Source organism: Gouania willdenowi, chromosome 5 (assembly GCF_900634775.1).
Source record: "Gouania willdenowi chromosome 5, fGouWil2.1, whole genome shotgun sequence".
Taxonomy (NCBI): domain Eukaryota; kingdom Metazoa; phylum Chordata; class Actinopteri; order Blenniiformes; family Gobiesocidae; genus Gouania; species Gouania willdenowi.
The window spans coordinates 6927733-6951984 of record NC_041048.1 but is presented as its reverse complement, the minus strand read 5'-3'; the positions used below and the strand labels follow the sequence as shown (position 1 = coordinate 6951984).

The window sequence follows — 24252 nt, the reverse complement described above, 5'->3', positions numbered from 1 at the left end:
CAGTGCTGTTCCTCTGAGAATAATTGAATTAAGTTAGTTACATCAATTTGCCAATTTGTGGGCTGAACTATCTTTAAAGAGGTACTACGAAATATAAACGGCTCAGAAGTTTAGCTTGTTCTCCTTGAAAGGCTCAACATTCAGGTGAGTGAGTTAAATGACTCTATGCTGATGACATCTACGTGTGTATAACTTTATGTTATAAAATTGTGGTTTCATGTTTCTTTGCCAAGTGTGACCTGCAGAGCATGGATCTGTGTGTGACCATCAAAGGGGTCTCGTTCCTCTTGCAAACAGCAATGGGTATTTTGGGGAACACGGTGGTTCTTCTGGCATACACACACATCGTTTACTCCGAGTCCAAGCTGCTGCCGGTGGACATGATTCTGTGTCACTTGGCCTTTGTAAACCTGATGCTGCTGCTGGTCCGATGCATCCCCCAGACCATGACCGTGTTCGGTCTTCGTGACCTTTTCAACGACCCCGGCTGTAAAGTGGTCATCTACGCCTACCGCATCAGCCGGGCTTTGTCGGTGTGCGTCACTTGCATGCTCAGTGTGTTCCAGGCAGTCACCATTGCACCTGCGGGGCCTTGTTTGTCCAGACTGAAGCTGGCTACTCCTTCGCTGGTCCTCCCCTCTTTTGCAGGGTTGTGGCTCCTCAACATGGCCATATGCATTGCAGCTCCTTTATTCTCTATGGCTCCTCGTAATGGTACGGTCCCAGCCTTTACCCTCAACCTGAGCTTCTGCCATGTTGACTTCAGAGATAGCCTCTCCTATGTCATTAATGGTGTAGCTCTTTCAATCAGGGACTTTGCCTTTGTTGCATTGATGGTGGGCTCCAGCGGTTACATCCTGCTGCTTCTACACCGCCACAGCCGCAATGTCAGAGGTATCCGGCGCTCCCACGGTGGAGGGGCAGAAACCCGGGCAGCCAAAACAGTTCTGACCCTGGTAGTTCTTTATGTAGTCTTTTTTGGGATTGACAATGTGATCTGGATCTACATGTTGACGGTACCAAAGGTGTCACCGGTGGTGGCCGATATGAAAATCTTCTTCTCATCCTGCTACGCATCCCTCAGCCCCTTCTTCATAATTTCCTCCAACAAGAAGGTCAAAGCAAAGATTGTTTGTTCAGCTGAGCAAGAGATTCCATCATCAGACACTCAAGAGTCCAGTGAAAAATGACATTGTCACTACTCTGACAGCATAGAAATGTATCTAAAAGTTATCTGACCTTATCCTTTTTAAACACTTAAATCTGCTTTTTGTCTGATTGTCTTTGTCGGAAAAGTTTTGCGAATTGCAATGTGGGATGCAGAGTCCTGTAGATAAAAGTGTTTTTACTTCATTCTTACTGTTATTTCTTGTGTTTCTTCACCAGACAAGAAGGAAAGTGATTTGCTTTGCACCATTTTTGTTATAGTTTGTTCCCAGTATTCCCTGTTATTTTACCTCACGTCAAAAGATTTTTCCATTTAAGCCCAAAAATTACCATTTGCGATTGTTTTGCCACAATTTTCAATCCATGAAAACCCCAGAAATGTGTTCGGAAGTCACTTTGGCAGAGTTTTGGGAAGCAAATCACTGCTAGAATGAAGTAAAACCCCTTCTATGCATCTGTGTACGTGACTACTCATCTCACAATGCAATGCATGAGCATTTTCCAAAAATAGGTCAATAGGAGAATGTTTTGAGTGATGAAAACAAACTTTCATCAAAATCAACTTTTTACATATTTTTTCCAGCAAATGATCTGAGGCCTACACCATGTCTATCTGATAAAAATATTAGCAGCTTTAATTGAAGGCGTCTGTTATTAATTGTAGTAATAGACCTTTGACAGCAACTGTGGGTTTTAAAACTGTTTTCTTCTTAACACATCTGATTGTAACAACAACTTCATTTATACAAGTATAGAAAATGAAAATAAAAATCCCTAAATGCATGCATTCCCTTTTTTTTACCTTTATGTAATTATATAATGATTTAAAATATGCTTTTTAAATAAATATCTAACATATAATCCTGGATTTGCTAACCATAATTAGTTAAGTACATTTGCATACTTGCTTTATCCACAAACACAGGCAGGGAAAAAAACTTAAAGGTAAGTATTGTTTTTATTTGTTCAATCGCATAATAATAATAACTACTATTATTGCATATAATCTCATTGCATTTTGTGCTTCAGGCAAAAATAATGCAAATTTTAAGTGTTAATATTTAGTTATAAGTGATTAATAAAGGAAGCATAATAATGGAAATCTTAGAAGTACAAGGCTTATGGGGTTAGGTTTGTGTTTTTATTATTCAATAAAAAAAATAAACTTCAAACGAAAGAAAAATTACTTCAATAAAAAAAATAAATAAAACCTTTTCAATAAAAAAAGAACAAAAAACATTCTCATCAAAAAGAAAAAAGGTGTTCAAATGCGATTATTTGGGTCTCAAACATTCTTTTAACACTTATTTTTATTTGAATTAAAATATTTATTTTGGATTGCAGTAAACTTTTTTGATTGAAAAAGTTTTTTTTGTTTTTTTTTTTGTTTTTTTAAATTGAAAAGTGTAAATGAATAATAAATACAAATTTACCTCCATACAGGCTTTGGTAATTTGGACATAACACAAGCCAGGGAAAGATAATTGATGTTGCAGATGCACACGCTGCGTTTTGATTGGCTTTCACAATTATTTCTCCCTCATTTTGGCCTCTTAGGAAAATATATTATTCTGTCAATACGATTTCTAAAACTATCAAATTATCATGAATACAGAAGACAGTGACTCACTTCATTTATTGTTTGATATAAACCATGATTTGAATGTGGATTTTCACTGAATGTTACGTGGCTAACTTTGCCTGCAAGACAAAACCCGGGACAAATTAACACCGTCGGACAAACCCGGAAAAGGAAGCGAAAGACTGAGGTGGAAAAAAAGAAGAAGTTCTGAACTGATATATGTAAACATGTAAGTTGCCAAAAAAAATTATTAACAGGAAAAAAATCAAATGTGGATTTTATTTGTGTAATGTTTTATTAAAAACGCTCAAATGGAAGTAGAGTGAGTTCCGCGTGTAGAAAGTCGGACAATCTTCATGACATGTTCCTGAAAGTGATGAAAACAAAGTGTCGAAAGATCAGATTGTGATGAAAACCAAAGGATTTGTCGCCCTTTTATCAAAGTCGGTGAATTGTTTCTTATCAGGTGAGATAATGTTTGCTTATGTGTGACAACTTTACCTTTATTGTTTGCTATTTACCTCACTGGATATCTGTTTTCTTACTTTTTAAGAGTTTGTTTTTTCGCTCAGTTTTAACGTTGAGATCAAATGATTTTCCAGCACTGCTCACTTTACTGTGAAATGACCTGATCCGGGTACACCGGGTTTACCATTTTATGGCTATGGCAAGGATTGCCTGGTACCAGGAAAAGGTGAGACCTATTATGTATTTATTAAATTACGTTTATTTATTTATTTTTATTTTATTTAATGTAATTTATGTATTTTATTTTTATTTAATGTAATTTATGTATTTTATTTTTATTTAATGTATTTATTTTTACTTAATGTATTTATTTTTACTTAATGTATTTATTTTATACTCCGAGAGAAGAAGAACTTTTCGTTTGGAGAGTTGGAGGAATGTAAACAACGACTGGAAAAGAAAGCTCAAGGAGATACGGAAAAAAGGACAGTGAGGAGGAGTAACAACAGGAACAATGACTGCAGACGAGAACACATCACATGAAAAAAAAAAACGTTAATGAAAAGATGAAATTATGAAGAAGATGAGAATGTTTGACTCGGGAAATAAACGAGGTTTGATGTAAAATTATCTGTGTTCAAATTAGGGGACGGATCTGGATAAGCATAATGCTTTTTTTTCGCCCTTTACGGCATGCAAAAGGACAAAAAACCAATGATGTGATTTTGCTCTGAATGTCAAAATGAATTTCTGTGATTGCAACCATGTCGGACATGAACTGAATAAATAAAAATAAATAAATAAATAAATCATCTAAAATATCAGCATCAGAATAATTCCCATTAAAAAGTTTAGATTTTTGAATATTCCCAATATTCCCGATGTTACATTTTCGTGGAATTTTTCCACCCCTTTGCAACCCTAATATAACAAGGGAATACAGTATATGCGATCGTGGGTTACCTGGTCATCGTCATTAAGATATGTATCTAACACCAAAACTGCTATAAACCTATGACAATTTTTGTAAATATATACAGGAATTAAAAATTCATCCATCAATTTTCTATAAAATGTTATTCCTGCACGTATAGCGTGAGTCCTGTGCAGGGCCAATCATAAAATGGAATTTGTGATCTGGTTATATAAACTATTGATAATATTTGATATGTGCATGTTTTAGCTCAAAAGACAACAGACTGTATAAGTGAGAGGCAGAGATGATACCTGCCACATATGGATGATGTAAGTGAGGAATGTTGATGTAAAACATGGTTCCCTGCAGTGCTTTTACAAACCTCAAACCTTAATGAAGATTTAAATTTGGCTCCTTGACACATCAAGACTCCATTTGTCACAAAATTATACGTAGATAATAAAAGGAATGTGTAGTACAGGTGTAATGATCAATTATTGATTTTGATTGAATTTATTAACATTTTTGCACATACAGTTTTATGCCAAACTTTCTTGTTTAAATGTTTACCAGTTGTAAATAATTGTGAATGTTTTCGCCACAAGTTAATTCAAAGCTCATCTCCCAACTATTGTAAAAAAAAAAAAAAAAAAAATCTTTCTTGAAAGTTAGAGGCTGCGTAAGCTAAAAGCTTCTGAAACGTAGACAGATTAACCAGCACAGTGAGAGGTGGGATAAATACTGTTTGCTAAAGCTGTTGCCCTGAACGATGATGTACTTATCAAAAGTTTAAAAGTAACTTCAGTTTATTGAAAATATAAATGTACGTCACATATACATTAAATCATGTTATTAAAGAGGTGGTTTGGTCCTTGAACAGGCCACCAGTCTTTTTGGAGCGAGCTATTCTCTGCATAGTAACCAACATTGGGATAATTTTACGTGGCCCCCAATGTAAATGCAAATGATTGTTTTTTTAAATCCAAAATGAGTAAATTTCCAAAATAAAAAAAACTAAATATCTCCAAAAATGCATCAAAATAACAGCAAAATATACAAAAAAAATCACTTAAAATACACAAAATAAAATGACAAAGAATGACTCCAAAAACAAAAATACATACAATTATTCGTAACACAACAACAAACACAAAAGTAACAGAGAAACATACAAAATGACAATAAAAATAAGGAAGCTCTGTCTGTCTGTGTGTGTCGGCGGATCAGCCTTAGATTGATCTGAGACTTTCAACATGGCTACTGCTTGGTTCAAAGGTGTGCAACGTCGGATTTGTTTGGACTGCAATGATACTGTTATTACATTATTTCATAAAATTGTCCATAGGGACAGCTCAGTGTTGACAGGCAGTCATGGTAGCTCAGTATAAGTTGAATGCTGTGTAGAATCTTAAGTATTTTATTGAATTGTCCACTGGGAGTGAAGCCAGCACAGTCACGTGCGTGCCAGAGCCAATCACTGGAGAGCTGGGACTGATGTCATCATCGCTGTAACGTTATAACTGATGACGTTATCACGACTTTCAACATGGCTGTTGCTTGGTTCGCTTGCACGCACTCAGGGGCCGGTCAGAGGCTCTGTGGCCGTGGGGGGCGGCGGGGCGTGTCGCCTCACAGGTAGGCAGAGGAGTAAGCACGAGCCTGCAGGCCGGAGGAACCGTCCCCCCTTTAAATTATCCTCACTAAGACTAATCCTCACCATTACTGAACAATTTCTTATTCTTATAAAATCATCTCAGTGCTACAGCAGCCGTCATTCTCTATCTACCTTACCAATTTCTGTGTTAAAACAAATGATTCAACATACTAAGGGTTTGTGTTTAACACCACTGCAACAGGATAACCATGATGGATGACAAATTCATACTTATTACAATATTCGACCATACATACCATTTAATTGTCCTCAAAACAGAAATTTAACCAGATTTAGCCTTCAAAACACTTTCAAATATCATGCTGTTGCATTACTGTTTTTGCTTTTTCCCAATGGCTAAAAAAGCATTCAAACACAACCTCATTTGTCCATCCATGAAAAAGCTACTTAACCTCCCACTTTTCTATAGCAATACATACTTCCTACGGGTACTGCACTAGTTATTCTAAATGCTGGATGATGAATTTCAATAATATGGCCCCCTGGTCTGAAACTTTTGTCGACCCCGTTGCGATAGAAGTGGCTCATCTATAAAATACTGTATAACTTTTAAGTTTTATGTTTTTAAGTTTCACTGTATGATATAACTGATCCGTAAATGCAGTGGATTTGTGTACAAGTGAACACAGTGTACATGTAGCAACCCCAAGAGGAGAACAAGCTTAAACTTGCCATTTTAATTAGATCTCTTAATCTGTAAACAGATGATTAAAAACACACGGACACACACGGTGCTTTGTTCTAAAACTCCCATCAGGTTTAATTAATTTTTAATAAATGTTTTACTGTTTTCATTAACACAACTTCTGTTGAAGGACGAGTCTGTATGTTCACATTTGAATGAATATTGGCTGATTCTCCCAGTCCCCCCAATAGTGCAGGCCCCCAATATTATACAGTTTATTGATCTGCTCCCCTGTGTCTTTGAACATGTCCCCAAAACATGAGAGAAGATTAAAGCACACATGGAAGATCCAGTTGTGGATGTCAAGGCTTTTCATGGCTCATTCAAATCACTAGTCTCACACTGTTTTCACCACAGTTGTTATTAAAGTCTTCTTTTTAACCTTCACTGGTATTTCTAATACTTTTTTTTTAAATGTACAATTTTACATCTTTTTTTCTTGCTTTTGCCTTACAGTAAACTTTCCATCAAAATGTTGGTTCAAACTAAAATAATAACTGCAGATGTGTTCCTAATCAAATGGTTCCTAATGTCCATCTTGTAACCAAGAGAATGAATGTCCATGGTGTCCCCTGCCACATTGTTCTCCAAGTAATCAATTCACTTATGAATGAATGGAAAAGAAGACCTAAATCAGTGGATCAGGTCACATTCTTCCATCACTCTGCTTAATTTCTGATGCTCCCTTGCTCAATTGACATTTTCAGATGTCAACAATGTTAACATGCACTTTAGATTAGATTAGTTTACACTAGGCTAGGCTAGGCTAGGCTAGACTAGGCTAGACTAGACTAGACTAGACTAGACTAGACTAGACTAGACTAGACTAGACTAGACTAGATTAGATTAGATTAGATTAGATTATATTAGATTCAACTAGAATATATTAGATTAGACTGGACTAGACTAGAAAACACTAGATTCAATTAGATTAGATTAAATTAGATTAGATTAGACAATATTAGATTAGAATAGACTAGATTAGTCGACACTAGTCTACACTTGGCTGGGCTGGGCTAGACTAGACTATACTAGATTAGACGGGACGAAACAAGGCTAGGCTAGACTAGACTAGACTAGACTAGACTAGATATTAGATTAGTCTACACTAGGCTAGGCTAGACTAGACTAGACTAGACTAGACTAGACTAGACTAGACTAGACTAGACTAGACTAGATTAGATTAGATTAGATTAGATTAGATTAGATTTAGATTTGACTAAACTAGACTGCACTAGAATAGACTATAATAGATTACATTATAATAGATTACATTAGATTAAATTAGACTAATCTACAATAGACTAGGTTAGGATAGATTAGATTAGATTAGATTAGATTAGATTAGATTAGATTAGATTAGATTAGATTAGAATAGAATAGACTAGAGTAGTCTACACTTGGCTGGGCTGGGCTCGACTAGACTATACTAGATTAGACGAGAGGAGACGAAACAAGGCTCGACTAGACTAGACTAGACTAGATATTAGATTAGTCTACACTAGGCTAGGCTAGGCTAGACTAGACTAGATTAGATTAGATTAGATTAGATTAGACTAATCTACAATAGACTAGGTTAGGATAGATTAGATTAGATTAGATTAGATTAGATTAGACTTCGTCCAGTCCAAAGCAAATAGATTGGATCAGTTTATTGCTGTGTATGATGGATACAATGAGATTCATAAGCAAAAGCTTATTTTCATCATATCCAGATCAAACACCTAAAAAATACTTAATTCCTATTTTATTTATTTATTTAATAAAAGCTTATAATTAATGTTTTATTTCTGATAAAACTCACAAACTATGGGACTACGTATTTACAACTTTGGATGTACATTAATACACACTGTCCCACTCAAATAAACAAATAAATACATTTACACAAAAACAAAGACGAAACACTCACATTTTATTTAAGTTTTATTTTGTCTAAACTGTAACTTTAAATACATCTAACAAAAACATGTAATACACTGAGGATTTTGGAACCTAATCCACTAATTAATAGTTGTCAGGAAGAGTAAGGATAACAAATGAAGAAAAACAGGTCCAACATGCATATGGGGTTTAATTGTTTGTCGAAAAGGGTCCTGTTTTCCCTGCAGTGCTGTTCCTCTGAGAATAATTGAATTAAGTTAGTTACATCAATTTGCCAATTTGTGGGCTGAACTATCTATAAAGAGGTACTACGAAATACAAACGGCTCAGAAGTTTAGCTTGTTCTCCTTGAAAGGCTCAACATTCAGGTGAGTGAGTTAAATGACTCTATGCTGATGACATCTACGTGTGTATAACTTTATGTTATAAAATTGTGGTTTCATGTTTCTTTGCCAAGTGTGACCTGCAGAGCATGGATCTGTGTGTGACCATCAAAGGGGTCTCGTTCCTCTTGCAAACAGGAATGGGTATTTTGGGGAACACGGTGGTTCTTCTGGCATACACACACATCGTTTACTCCGAGTCCAAGCTGCTGCCGGTGGACATGATTCTGTGTCACTTGGCCTTTGTAAACCTGATGCTGCTGCTGGTCCGATGCATCCCCCAGACCATGACCGTGTTCGGTCTTCGTGACCTTTTCAACGACCCCGGCTGTAAAGTGGTCATCTACGCCTACCGCATCAGCCGGGCTTTGTCGGTGTGCGTCACTTGCATGCTCAGTGTGTTCCAGGCAGTCACCATTGCACCTGCGGGGCCTTGTTTGTCCAGACTGAAGCTGGCTACTCCTTCGCTGGTCCTCCCCTCTTTTGCAGGGTTGTGGCTCCTCAACATGGCCATATGCATTGCAGCTCCTTTATTCTCTATGGCTCCTCGTAATGGTACGGTCCCAGCCTTTACCCTCAACCTGGGCTTCTGCCATGTTGACTTCAGGGATAGCCTCTCCTATGTCATTAATGGTGTATCTCAGTCAATCAGGGACTTTGCCTTTGTTGCATTGATGGTGGGCTCCAGCGGTTACATCCTGCTGCTTCTACACCGCCACAGCCGCAATGTCAGAGGTATCCGGCGCTCCCACGGTGGAGGGGCAGAAACCCGGGCAGCCAAAACAGTTCTGACCCTGGTAGTTCTTTATGTAGTCTTTTTTGGGATTGACAATGTGATCTGGATCTACATGTTGACGGTACCAAAGGTGTCACCGGTGGTGGCCGATATGAAAATCTTCTTCTCATCCTGCTACGCATCCCTCAGCCCCTTCTTCATAATTTCCTCCAACAAGAAGGTCAAAGCAAAGATTGTTTGTTCAGCTGAGCAAGAGATTCCATCATCAGACACTCAAGAGTCCAGTGAAAAATGACAGTGTCTCTACTCTGACAGCATAGAAATGTATCTACAAGTTATCTGACCTTATCCTTTTTAAACACTTAAATCTGCTTTTTGTCTTATTGTCTTTGTCAAAAAAGTTTTGCGAATTGCAATGTGGGATGCAGAGTCCTGTAGATAAAAGTGTTTTTACTTCATTCTTACTGTTATTTCTTGTGTTTCTTCACCAGACAAGAAGGAAAGTGATTTGCTGTGCACCATTTTTGTTATAGTTTGTTCCCAGTATTCCCTGTTGTTTTACCTCACTTCACAAGATTTTTCCATTTAAGCCCAAAAATTACAATTTGCTATTGTTTTGCCACAATTTTCAATCCATGAAAACCCCAGAAATGTGTTCGGAAGTCACTTTGGCAGAGTTTTGGGAAGCAAATCACTGCTAGAATGAAGTAAAACCACTTCTATGCATCTGTGTACGTGACTACACATCTCACAATGCAATGCATGAGCATTTTCCAAAAATAGGTCAATAGGAGAATGTTTTGAGTGATGAAAACAAACTTTCATCAAAATGAACTTTTTACATATTTTTTCCAGCAAATGATCTGAGGCCTACACCATGTCTATCTGATAAAAATATTAGCAGCTTTAATTGAAGGCGTCTGTTATTAATTGTAGTAATAGACCTTTGACAGCAACTGTGGGTTTTAAAACTGTTTTCTTCTTAACACATCTGATTGTAACCACAACTTCATTTATACAAGTATAGAAAATGAAAATAAAAATCCCTAAATGCATGTATTCCCTTTTTATTACCTTTATGTAATTATATAATGATTTAAAATACGTTTTTTAAATAAATATCTAACATATATTTTTTTTAATCTCATAATAATAATAACTAATATTATTGCATATAATCTCATTGCATTTTGTGCTTCAGGCAAAAATAATGCAAATTTTAAGTGTTAATATTTAGTTATAAGTGATTAATAAAGGAAGCATAATAATGGAAATCTTAGAAGTACAAGGCTTATGGAGTTAGGTTTGTGTTTTTATTATTCAATAAAAAAAATTAAAAAAAATAAACTTCAAACAAAAGAAAAATTACTAAAAATTAAAATAAAACCTTTTCAATAAAAAAGAACAAAAAACATTTTCATTAAAAAGAAAAAAGGTGTTCAAATGCAATTATCTGGGTCTCAAACATTCTTTTAACACTTATTTTTATTTGAATCAAAATTATTATTTTGGATTGCTGTAAACTATTTTGATTGAAAAAGTTTTTTTTTTTTTTTTTTTGTGTTTTGTTTTTTTAAATTGAAAAGTGTAAATGAATAATAAATACAAATTTACCTCCATACAGGCTATGGTAATTTGGACATAACACAAGCCAGGAAAAGATAATTGATGTTGCAGATGCACACGCTGCGTTTTGATTGGCTTTCACAAATATTTCTCCCTCATTTCGGCCTCTCAGGAAAATATATTATTCTGTCAATACGATCCCTAAAACTATCAAATTATCATGAATACAGAAGACGTTGACTCACTTCATTTATTGTTTGATATAAACCATGATTTGAATGTGGATTTTCACTGAATGTTACGTGGCTAACTTTGCCTGCAAGACAAAACTCGGGACAAATTAACACCGTCGGACAAACCCGGAAAAGGAAGCGAAAGACTGAGGTGGAAAAAAAGAAGAAGCTCTGAACTGATATATGTAAACATGTAAGTTGCCAAAAAAATTATTAACAGGAAAAAAATCAAATGTGGATTTTATTTGTGTAATGTTTTATTAAAAACGCTCAAATGGAAGTAGAGTGAGTTCCGCGTGTAGAAAGTCGGACAATCTTCATGACATGTTCCTGAAAGTGATGAAAACAAAGTGTCGAAAGATCAGATTGTGATGAAAACCAAAGGACTCGTCGCCCTTTTATCAAAGTCGGTGAATTGTTTCTTATCAGGTGAGATAATGTTTGCTTATGTGTGACAACTTTCCCTTTATTGTTTGCTATTTACCTCACTGGATATCTGTTTTCTTACTTTTTAAGAGTTTGTTTTTTCGCTCAGTTTTAACGTTGAGATCAAATGATTTTCCAGCACTGCTCACTTTACTGTGAAATGACCTGATCCGGGTACACCGGGTTTACCATTTTATGGCTATGGCAAGGATTGCCTGGTACCAGGAAAAGGTGAGACCTATTATGTATTTATTAAATTACGTTTATTTATTTTTTTTATTTTATTTAATGTAATTTATGTATTTTATTTTTACTTAATGTATTTATTTTGTTTTAAATGTATTTATTTATTTTATTTTACATGTATTTATTTTTATTTCTATCTGTCTGTTACAGATCGGTGCCTATGATCAACAAGTCTGGGAGAAATCTCTGGAGAAGGCTGATCTAAATGTAAGGCCACCTTCTTGTTTTTATGTCATGAATGACACATAATAATTTGTCTTTTAACCTTGATTTATTTTATTTATTTAAATTTTTTTTAAACAACGATCTAGGGTTTGGATAGTAAACCTAGGAGGACGGGACACATCAAGTCAGGCCTCATCGATGTTGACTTAGTCAGAGGTAAGTTTAAATTAAAGTTAAGTTCTTAAAGTAGTTTGTTTTGAGCCTGTTTACTATGACAAACTAAATCAAAATAGGCCTTGGTTATGGATACGTTAAACTTATCCGTAGACTTCCACTCTATTCATATGCAGCGCCCCTCATTGGCCAGTTTAGGTCACGTGATAGGTGCACCACGTGACTTAAAGTTCCGTCAGTTGTATTTTAGCTTATATTTATTTTTAGCTACCCCGCTAACCCTTTTATTTTAATTCTAACCCAGGAAATACCCTAAAATGTTTATTTTTATCGGATATGGATTTTTAAAGGTGGAATTTGCCATGTGAAATATGTTAAAATGAAAAAATGAATATGTCAAAAGTGGGATTTGAACCTTTAGAGTTAGAGAATGACATGAAGATTAAATATAAATGCACACATTACAGTAGAAAATAAATAAATGAAAATAGTTGAATATTTTTATGTTTAAGGTTAGAATTTATTTGCATACTAACCACTTCATTAATAATAAATGTGTTAGTTTTTCCTCATTCCTGCTATTGCTGACTATTGTTCTCTGTTTGAGTAATATCACTTCATAAAGGCTTTTCTAACATTCCACACTTTAAAATAAGTAATAAAAGTATATATGTTTCGTGCTGATATTGCATCAGATCAGTATTGATATCGGCCAATAGCTAAGGACGCAATATCGGTATGGTATCGGAAGTGAAAAAGTTGTTTCAGGACCAAATACGTAAATCATATATCATATGACTTTATCGGGTAGTCGTGAACTCTGACCCGGAACATATAAACCGCATGCGTACTGATAACGCTGACTTTGCTTATAAATGTGACCTTACCCCCCCCTTCCCCCCTCAGGCTCCACCTTCAGTAAGGCCAAACCTGAGAGTCCCTGGACCTCTTTGACTAGAAAGGGTCTGGTCAGAGTGCTGCTGTTCCCATTTTTTTTCCACTGGTGGATCCAGGTGACTTCCAAGTTCATCTCCTCATGCATCCTGATGCTCTACTTCATGCAAGGTTTGCTCACAATTTCTACTGTTTTCATGTAAAATATCCTGAAACCTTTCTTTAACAGTATTATCCATTATCTTTATTTCTTCATGTAGAATATTTGCTATTTTCATGGTTAGGGCACAGGGCTCCAGTTTTAATTCATTATCATATTCTTGATCTATTTTGAGTCCTCATTAGTGAGCACAGATTCAGCTGTAATGTCTCCCCTTAGAGACAGCTTTGTTTTGTTTGCGCTTGAGTAATGTTTTACCTCCAACAGTGGCATCAGTGGTGCTGTACTTGGAGGTCCCCGGGGCCAGTGCCAGTGAGGTGTATGGCCCCATGTGTCTGATGCTGCTGTTGGGGACCGTGCATTGCCAGATCGTGTCGACTGAGTCCTGCCGGGGGCCCTTGGGCAACCCAGCCATTGGCTGCAGCACCACCACCACCAGCCCCGCGCGCAGGCGAAGGTAAAGCTACCTGTTACATAGTGTGTTTTAACCTGTGTCAATATCAGCTCATCTAGGTTTCACTTGCTACTATCGCTATGATAAACCTCACCTCAAGGGTGTCAGAAAAAATCGATTCTGCAATATTTCATTATTATCATATCAATCCAAAAAAATGTCAAAATGTATTTTTTTATCTTGGTTTTTAACAAAAAACAACTTAATTGCGCTAACATATGCATAGCACGTAAGTAGGTGTCAGTGAACCACATCAGACCTTGTTAAAACTGTAAGGTTGATTATCAGAGCTATGCAGATGACACATAACTATATCTATCACTGAACCCAGATGACCATGGTCCCATTGAGGTGTTGTGTGACTGCTTAGAAAAAGTAAACTGCTGGATGAGTGAAAACTTCCTTCAACTAAACCATGACAAGATGGAGGTGATTGTCTTTGGTAACAAGGAAAAGAGGACTGCTGTTAGCAATTAACTTGAGTCTCGATCTTTAAAAGCTAAAGACCAAGTCAAAAACCTTGATGTTCTGATCAACTCAGATCTTACATTCAGCAGTCAGATCAAATCTATCACAAAAACAGCTTCTACCACCTAAATAACATCTCCAGAATGAAAGTTTAATGACTCAGAAAGATCAGGAGAAACTGCGCCATGTTTTCATCTCCAGCAGACTGGACTATTGTAATGGTAGGAATCCCCCAAAAGAGCATCAAACATCTACAGCTGGTTCAGAACACTGCAGCTGGGGTCTTAACCAGAACAAAGAGGTCAGAACACATTACTCCAGTTTTAAAGTCTTTACACTGGCTCCCAGTCAGCCTCAGAATAGACTTTAAAGTTCTGCTGCTGGTGTATAAATCTGTGAATGGGTTTGGTCCAGAATACATCAGTGACATGTTAGTCAGGTATGAACCCAGCAGGTCTCTCAGATCTATGGACACAGGTCAGATAGTGGAGCCCAGAGTTCACAGCAAACATGGCGACACTGGTTTTAGTTGTTATGCTGCAAAGAAGTGGAACAAACTGCCAGCAGAGCTGAAGTCAGCATCACATGGGAACATTTTTAAATCAAAGTTAAATGCACTCTTTTTCTCTACTGTGTATGATTGAGAGGGAGATTTTTGCTCATGTTGTTGATGTCATGTGTTTGTTGATGATTTTAATTGATTTTACTGATGATTGTAAATGTTCTTATTGATTTTAAACAGTTGAATGTTTTATCATGTAAAGCACATTGAGTTGCCTTGTGTATGAAATGCGCTACACAAATAAATTTGTCTTGCCTTGCCTTGTCTTTAAATGGAATAATAAGGTGTTAGATCGAGGTTGTTCAATTCCAGGTTAACAGGTATGGAAAAATATGGAATTAGATTTTTTGGTCTGGAAAAGTACAGAAAATAGAAAGTAATGAATGGGAAAAATAATCATGTTTCCAAGATTGTTATCACTGTTCTATTCTGTAAAACATGAAATTGTGAATATCGAAAAAAAAACATTAAATAATACTATCTGATTTATTTATTTCATTTTATTTTTAAGCGATTGCTAGCACACCTACAAATGTTTGCGTGAGAACACACAGACAACTCTGTAGGATAAAATCACTTAATTTGGTGAGAAATTAATTCATTTACATGATACACGTCTGTTTATTCAAACGGGACAAGTTATTTGAATTTTTTTTTTTTTACAGACATCTGTAAATTAGAAAAAAATGTGTGGAATTTTTATATTTCAAGCGTGTAGGAACACAGATTAGGTGTGCTGTTCAGATGTTTAATGACCTTATATTAAACAGAAGGCAGAACTGAAACAATGGAGTTGAATGATTTCTACTTAATGAACAATAGTTGATAATGGGCTTTAACTGAGTCGATACAGAATTATCCAAATCCCGTTGCTTATTTTTTGGACACATCTACTTTCCACATTGAAAAACAAGTTTATGTGCAGTTAAATACATTTTAAATGTATTTATTTTTCTCTCTTACACAGTCCAATCACAGTAACCTGGTGGTTGTAGATTTCTTATGTTGGACATTGTTTAATTTGTTTATTCTACTCTTGATTTTTGTTTTTTTCCTCCTTCAGGCCACGAAAGAGCAGAGGTTTGAAAAAAGAAACGACTGACAGTGGTGACCTGGAACTGCAGGAGCCCCAGCCGTCTGAAGACAGCCCACAACCCGACCAAAAAGAAGAAGGGAGGGTACAGACATTCGTTTTGGTTTCTAGTCTTTGAGGCGAACAAATGTTTGTTCCATGTTCGTCAGGATTCTTGGTTTGATTGGAATTATCCTGTCCTCAATTTTGAGGTGGCTTAGTAGTTAGCACGTCCGCCTCACAGCAAGAAGGTTCTGGGTTCAAGCCCTGGGGTGGACAACTTGCTCCTTTCTGTGTGGAGTTTGCATGTTATCCCCATGCTGCGTGGGTTTCCTCCGGGTACTCCGGCTTCCTCCCACAATCCAAAAACAGGACTGTAAGGTTGATTGGAGTCTCTAAATTGCCCATAGGAGTGAGTGGTTGTCAGTCTGTGTTGCCCTGCGATGGACTGGCGCCCTGTCCAGGGTGTACCCTCGCCTAGCTCCCAATGAGAGCCGGAGATTGGCACCGTCAGACCCCCGCGACCCTGAAAAACAGGAACAAGTGGGTCTGAAAGTGGATGCATGGAACACAACTATAACAATACAGATAATCAAATAAATGACACGAGTCAAAACAGAAGCAGAAAATTGTGAAGCACGACTGGGTATTAAATGTGTTTTAAATTTTGGTCTAAGAAAATTCTAAATTCAAAGCGTTTATTGTCATGTGTACAGTAAAGAAACGTGTTTCCCGGTACAAAAATCTTACTTTGCTGACCACACTGAACGCCATAAGAAGTTAAGAAAGTTATAACGTATTAATAGGAAGAAAAATTGAAATTAAAAACTAAAATGATAGCATTTAAATAATAAAAGATATAAAATTAGAAAAATTAAAAAAATCATTATAAAATAAAAATAAAAAATGTAAATCACAAAATGTAAATAAAATTTGAAAATTAAGAAATTAAAATAAAAAAATAGAATAAAAATAAATAAAATTTGGATACAAAGGGGCAAAAAAACTATTTACATAAATGTGCAACTTAAAAGTAATATATATATATATATATATAGAGGTAAGAAAATATGTGAAAATAGAATATGGGCTGTCACTGAATCATTAGAGACTCTCTCATCACTGCTTCACAAAGCATAAATGGCTGTATGAGCAGTAAATAAAATACAATAAAAGTAATTGTAAAAAAATAGTAATGAAAGAACAGAACAGATTTTTCTTTGATTAGTTATTTTGATTTGACAATTTACAATGAGCTGAAATCGTGGGAAACATCATTGTTGCACACACACAAATCCCAGTCTGTAATCACTTGATTCTTTTGTAATATTCTCACAGAGCAAAAGAAAGTCAGAGTTTGGAGAATCCGATGATCTCTCCAGTGAAGAAGAACAAGGCGTGTTTCAGTCGCCGCTCCAGGAGAAAGTTCAGGAGAAATTTCCTCCTCCGTTTTGTTCAGCACCTGCATCAGTGACTCCTGTCAGGAACAGAAAAACCCAGAGAGTGAACTCTAAACTTCTGCTACGGCCACAGGTAAACGTGTTCATAAAACTCCAGTTATAGGAGTCACATAAAAGTTTAATGTTTACTAAATGTTAATTTGTGTTAATGGCAGGATGGGAGTGGAGCTTTTACCAGTGTGATGCCACGTCAGGTAGAGCGGCTGAGGCCGGGCTCCCATCCCGCCTCAGACACTGATGACACCATGTGGGAGGAGCTTCTCCAAGGACCCGACTCAGTGTCCACGGGGAGCAGCAGCAGTGAGGGGAACGGGAGGTTCAACACTGGGATAACTTCCCTCCAGCAAACCACCTTCAGCAGTGATGATGATGAGGAGAATCTACAGCAGGGCATTCCTGTAGTAAGACTTAGTTTATTATTTAACTTTCTATTAACGCCTGCTGCACCAATCAGGGTTGGGGTCAATTACATTTTTCAATTACAGTTACATCTTCAATTATCCATGTTCAGTTATGGTGACCGCCATTTTTTTTCCAATTACAGTTAAAATTACAATCATCATTTTGCCCTTGAAAGTAAATTACAATTACAGCATCAATTACTGAAGTTCAATTACAGTTAATCACAATTACTGAGCCTTTAGATAAGTAACCATATAAAACGTAACCTTCATCTTGCTTTGTTAGCATCTCTTATGATAACGTGTTGGTTTTAAAATCAGCCGTAGAATACATTAAAAATATTATCTATCATCCAGTTTGTTACCTTGTTACGTTTCCTAATTAATGAAAATACTGGTTTTCATATTTTTGGTGTGGGCATCTGGGATCCTAAGAGAACTGACAGGTAAACTTGATATGAGACTTAGTTAAATTGTAAATTCCAGTTTTAATAGAATTTTCATGCCACTTACAAAGTAAATTAGCAACAGATTTTTTTCAATTATGATTACAATTAGAATTACATCATAATTGTAATTGGTTATCATTTACACGATTACAAATATAACTGACCTCAACCCTGGCAGCACCAATACACAAAGTGAACGAGTTCCTCTCTGTTTTTATCTAGAGTCAGTTGTCATGGCTACAGGCGTGTCACCCATCAAAGGACCGCGTCAGTGCCATAATATGGGAGCAGGGCGAGTGTAAGAAAGCCGACATGTCAGTGTTGGAAATCAGTGGCATCATCCTCACAAGGGTAAGCACTGAGCAGTTCCTTCTCCTGAAAGATGTCAAATACTGTATGTGGCCATGAACTAAATTTATTGTTCAGAAAAAGCTCATCAATGGCAACATGTTTGACACCAGTGTTGTGAATCAAAAGCATGCGTAAAGTTAATTTTTACATGTTTTCACCGGCATTTATTTATTTGTTTGTTTGGCTGTTAGCAGGATAACATTAAAAGTACTAAATTTTGACAAAATTTTCACCAAACATAGACCTTATTCCATGAAAGATTCCATAAAATATTGGAGGGGATCCGGATCAATATACTGGATCAGTAGGGGTGAGAAAAACATCGATTTCATGATATATCTCGAATATAAATACATTTTTTTTATTTAGAAAATAATTTTTTTTTTAATAATTTTTTTTTAATATATATTTAATCAATATTTTTGTGTATTTGTGCAATATTTCAGTGGTGGTTACAATGCTTTCAATGTGTTGCAATGGTTGTTTGATGCACTTGATTTTATGATGGCAGTGTGTAATGCCTGCAGTATTTATGTATGCAGACATTGTATTTTCATATATCTGTTCAGATCAGTGCTTAAACTTACACAATAGGATAAATTATAATTTTTTTATTATTTTTGTGCATTGTCAGTAACTCAGGGTGATTAATCCTTAATGTTCTCACTTACAGTTGTTACAATGCCGTCATTATGTTGTCATGGTTACTTTGAGACTTCTACACAGTAGTTTCAGTGAAAAGAAACTTGTTGCACTTTATTTTATGATGGCAGTGTGTGACACCTGAATTTTCTTTTTTGTCAAGTGAAAAATGTGCAAAAAACACTAAAAATAAATCATAAATAGGATTGTTTTGAGCGAATAGTTTTGACTCAATTTGTCCTCTGAATGATCCAATCTTCTGATGAACATATACAGCAACTTGATTTTTCATCTCTACGTTTAATTTTGATATTAACTGGGTAGAATGTCACGATTTATTGGGATAATGTTGTATCGTGACCCATGTATCGTGATACGTATCGTATTGCAACATCCTTGCCATAATTCACTCCTATGGATCAGTTTAAAAAATCTAAAAGTCCCAACCTCTTTATATTGTCAAAATTTTAGAAATCCATGGCAACGTTCAAAATGGCATACTAACGAACTACTCATACTAAGTTTGAAGTCAATATTAATATGTACAGTAGTATATGCATTAGATAATATGAAAAGATTGAGTATGTGAGAAATACCAGATTAGTTTTTTGACACTTTTATAAATAGGGCTTCTGTTTTGAAGTTAATCAGAAGTTTAGTCAGTAGCACAATGGAGGGTCTCCGAAAATCTCCATAATATCGGAATGTCATTTGTTTGTGAATTTTATGGATCAAATGACCACATGTTGATATTCCATTTGGTCACTTTCTCACTTAAAATGATTTCAGAACTTTCAAAGATGGAGAATCAACAGAGATATTTAGCCTCAGTGTGCTTCAGGGTTTTGTTGTTGTAGGTTCCAAATGCATCCTGGGAAACTTGGATTTATACTTCAATGGGAACAAACATCCTCCTAATCATACTTCTAGTACATAGTAGACATTATATACTCATTAGGTTTGTAGATTAAAGTATGGAGTGCGACATTTTGAATATAACCCATATCTTGGTTTGGATATATTGTAGCTGATCTTTATGAAATTTGGTGGGTTTATTAATTTCATGCCGAGTTTTATCCAGATCTGATCCAGATTGCTCATTCATCTGCATTTTTTTTTCCTTTTTAATGGGGGTTGTGGTGTGCATACATTTGGTCCCTACTGTATGGTTATTAATGGAAGGATAGAATGTCTTCCAAGCCTTTAAAGTGTGAATAACCATGGTAATATGATCTGGATCACTGATCCAGAGAACTGACAATATTTGGCGCTTGGTGAATGTTTTAGCTCTCAGTTCTGAATGTTTTAACAAGTTATTTATGTTGACAAAGTTGATTAAACATGTAATGGTTAACCAGCGTCCTCTGTTTGTCGCTCCAGTGAAGTTGTGGAGCAGGGGATGGGCTACCTGTGCGTGGGGGGCTTTTGACGGCCACGCTGGCGCTGCTTCCCTTCGCCTTCCGTCTGGCGCAGCTATTGGACGTCTCCACCTCGGCTCCAAGTCCGTGTTGGAGATGCTGAAAATGGCCGTGGGTCATGTGACGCAAAAGCCTGTGGCGTTTTTCATCATCACGACAGTGCAAAGAGTGTGTTTAACGGGACTGTCTTTTCATGATGTGTGTGGCAGAGAGGACGTACAAGCAGTTAGTGGTGGCATTTTACAGCAGTAAAAGTAGATGTGGATCTTTAAAATATCAATGTCTAATATTAGACCAGTTTTTTAATTATTATTAGACCCAGAGCTGAAACTACCAATTCTGCTTCTACATCATGGGAACCATTTTTGTGGGTCCATATTTGTTATAAACATTACATTACAATTACATTAAAAATATTGTCAATTTTAAAAAGGCTGAAATACAACCTAATCCAGAAATAAATTATGTAGCATTTCAATATCTTAAAATATTTAGGAAAGGTTTTTTTTTTTTTTTGACAAAACTAAAGACAACAAAATACTAACTATTCATTTGGGAGAAAAGAAAATTAAATGAATAAATCATAATAAAAAAAAACACTGTTGGAACAATGAACTGAAATGTAATTAAAAAGAATATAAAGATATGGCTATATTTATTATTTTACACTTCTTTACATATTTTATAGCTTATTTTTGTGTGTACCAAGGCAGCTATTTTAATTTTAAAACATATTACACATGCATTAAAATAAGTGCAGGAATTGAACTCGTAATCTAATGTTTCAGTTCAAGTTTAAATAGTTTTATCCTCCTACACTCATTCATTCATTTACTCAGTCGTTTTCCTTTATTTGTAAATAGATCAAATATTCACCAACATGTGTCTGTTATGATTTGCTGTCCCTGAAGGCATCTTCGTGTTTGCTCAACAGAGACTCTTATTTGCAAAGTTCTTCAGCCACCTGACTTCAGCTCGCAAGGCCAAGAAATCTGAGATCCCTCATTTCAGGCTGAAGAAAGTGCAGAACATCAAGATGTGGTTGTCACTGCGTTCCTTTCTCCGGGTTTGTCATTTTCGTCTGCCGTCATTCCCTCTGCTTTTCTAGTCCTGCACGAGCTTTAGCTTCTAACAGTGTTTCTTCATTTTTTTAATGAACTTTTTGTTGTCCTCCACAGAGACGAGGACCACAGCGCTCAGTTGACGTTATTGTCTCTACTGTCTTCCTGTTGGCGCTTTCCATTTCATTCATCATTTGTGCTCAGGTTTGTTATACACGGAGGGCTTGGGTTTTCATACAAAATGTTGTGCTTTGTTGACAACGTCAGCTGGAATTAATCCAATCATTATTTTATAGGGATGTAACGATTAATCGTAAGGCAGTTAAAAATCGATTCATAGGTATCACGGTTGATATCGATTTTCTGAAAATTGGATCGCAGTACTTTTTTTAACCAGCAGCCAATTGTAGGCGGCGGGCGGAGTCTGCTAATAGTTTCTTTCTGGCTGCCTTCTACTCTTAAATATGTTAATAAATGATTCATTACCCCTTTAGCACCGAAAGAATATCTGTAATATTACTTGAATATCTGTAAAAGTCACGTTTTTCTATTAGCTCTGTCTGCTAGCATAGCTTCTCTTCTTCACTGCAATAATTTCTGCATGCCAACCGACCACTGGGTTACCAGCGCCCTCTGCTGGTCCAAACAAATATGACGTAAATTAGTGTAATCACGGTTTTTTTTTTTAAAGTCCAATTGTTAAGGCACAAAATACATTTTCAGTTGCACTTTTTAAAAGAAAAAGAACTATTATGCAGTTTTGCATTGTTTATTATAGAACCAGAATTTTAATTAATAGGCTTCATTTTCATTTGTATTATTCCTTTATTTGTTTCATTCAAGATTTATTTTTAGTTAAATTGCATTGTTTTGAATAGTTTATCAAGGGATTCTTTTGACAATTAAATATAAAAGGAAAATAATACAGTATTTTCTAGTTTTTTTCCCAAAAAAAAAATTTGTCTACTTTCCCATTTTGTAAAATAAATCGTGAGAGAATCGTATCGTGAACCCAGTATCGTGAATCAAATTGTATCGGGAGTTGAGTGAATTAGTTACATCCCTATTATTTTAAATAATCATATTGGCCCTCAGTTATTAACTTTGCGTGAAAACTGGTGTAAATTTGAGTGCACATTTGCTCGTACAACAAGACTAAAGTGTGATTTATAAAACATTTGTATTTGACCAAACCCAGCGTACAAATGATTGGGTGTTGATGAATGCAGTGACTGACTTTGATATCATTAACTTGTTACGCCCTCCTGTTTTGGAGGCTCCGCCCACTGAGGTCAAACAAGAAAAGAAGCCTTTCCAAGATGAAAATCAATGTGCTTTCTGACAGTGTAAAAACTGGAATTAAAGAAGTGCATTTTAACGCTCAGTGGAAGATGATCAGTTACTGAGCAGGTGACGTCTGCCCCTTTGTATGCGCTGCCAGCAACTTTGCAACAGAGATCCTGGAAAGACGCACCGAAATGTGTTTATATCAACTTCAGTCCGGACGCTTTGGGCAATAAATATCACACAAGAAATGAACGATCAAAACGCTTAAAAAAAAAAATAAATAAAAATGACTAAATGTTATTCCTTGTCTGTTTATTAAGCCGAATTCAGCCATTTTCAACTATAATTCGTCACATTACCGACTGCAGCATATTTGTAAAATTCTATTCACATTTAAAAGCATTATTTAGTTTACTTCATTTCAATAATCAATTTTGATCTGTTCTGAATGTGTCTGCTTATGCTTAAATGACTGAGGTTAGTTTAATAATTATTTTTAGACTCAGTCAGACGAGACGTGAGATCTGATTGTAACGTAGGTTCACGTCAAAATTGATAAATACCGAATACTGCGCGAATTTGAGCGAATGGTTGGTTAAATTACAACTATTGGGTTTTTTTCGTGTTTTACCTCAGCATTTAGCAGATTGAGATTAAATTTAAGGATTTTTTCTTCTTCTTTTTTTTTTTTTTTTTAACAAAATAAACTTTTTTCTTATAGGTTCTGCACAGTCATAAGACATTGCTCCAGTCGCTGACTAACTGGGAGCTGATGGTGTGGGGCTCCTCTCTCATCCTCTTCCTGTTACGTCTGGCCACGCTGGGCTCAGAGACCAACTGCAAATACAGCAACTCATCAGTGCTCCTCACAGAGCAGGTGAACAACTGCTATTTCTACCTGACAGCCAATCAGCCACCTTGTCTTCTTCCTAAATCCTAATGCTTGAAACTCTTCTTGGGTTGCAGATAAATCTGTATCTCAAAATGGAGAAAAAGCCCACCAAGAAGGAAGAACTCAATATTGTGAACAATGTCTTGAAACTGGCAACAAAACTGATGAAGGTGAGATTTGATTTGTTTTTTTAATGGTGAATTGTAAATTGAATCAAGAAAACATTCATATCCATCAGATTCTATTTAGTTTTCTTAACTCATTACTTTCATTACAGAATATCCTCCTTTCACAGTTGTAACACTAAAGATTTGTTTTTCAAAAAAGCATTTTAGGTCAAAATGTTTAGTGTTTGTGGTTAAGAACTGCTGCTAA

The 24252-nt window shown here is 35.9% G+C and overlaps 3 protein-coding genes and 1 long non-coding RNA gene across 4 annotated transcripts; all 4 read left to right on the top strand.

The window, feature by feature from the left end:
- The first annotated feature begins 248 nt into the window (after positions 1 to 248).
- Positions 249 to 1190, top strand: LOC114463224 (olfactory receptor class A-like protein 1). The gene has a single exon (XM_028446616.1). It carries the CDS (start codon positions 249 to 251, stop codon positions 1188 to 1190), a length of 942 nt encoding a protein of 313 aa, XP_028302417.1.
- Positions 1191 to 2910: 1720 nt separating this feature from the next.
- On the top strand, positions 2911 to 3667 carry LOC114463918 (uncharacterized). The gene is made up of 3 exons (XR_003674136.1): positions 2911 to 3215; positions 3352 to 3443; positions 3626 to 3667. It is a non-coding gene; the product is annotated as an uncharacterized LOC114463918 (long non-coding RNA).
- Positions 3668 to 8849: 5182 nt separating this feature from the next.
- LOC114463219 (olfactory receptor class A-like protein 1) lies at positions 8850 to 9791 on the top strand. Its single transcript, XM_028446603.1, has one exon. It carries the CDS (start codon positions 8850 to 8852, stop codon positions 9789 to 9791), a length of 942 nt encoding a protein of 313 aa, XP_028302404.1.
- A 1624-nt stretch (positions 9792 to 11415) lies between these two features.
- On the top strand, positions 11416 to 24178 carry phtf1 (putative homeodomain transcription factor 1). The gene is given in 19 exon segments (XM_028446020.1): positions 11416 to 11724; positions 11861 to 11952; positions 12118 to 12174; positions 12279 to 12348; positions 13213 to 13371; positions 13628 to 13817; positions 15908 to 16022; positions 17255 to 17449; positions 17532 to 17777; positions 18449 to 18591; positions 20600 to 20631; positions 20634 to 20705; positions 20708 to 20822; positions 20824 to 20866; positions 21572 to 21703; positions 21816 to 21902; positions 23707 to 23862; positions 23952 to 24047; positions 24173 to 24178. Coding segments are annotated over 18 exon segments (1950 nt in total). The 5' UTR covers positions 11416 to 11724; positions 11861 to 11916.
- Positions 24179 to 24252: the final 74 nt, after the last annotated feature.

Bases quoted from the DNA above. Each gene is read 5' to 3' on its own strand.
- LOC114463224 (XM_028446616.1), top strand. From the start codon at position 249: ATGGATCTGTGTGTGACCATCAAAGGGGTCTCGTTCCTCTTGCAAACA.
- LOC114463219 (XM_028446603.1), top strand. From the start codon at position 8,850: ATGGATCTGTGTGTGACCATCAAAGGGGTCTCGTTCCTCTTGCAAACA.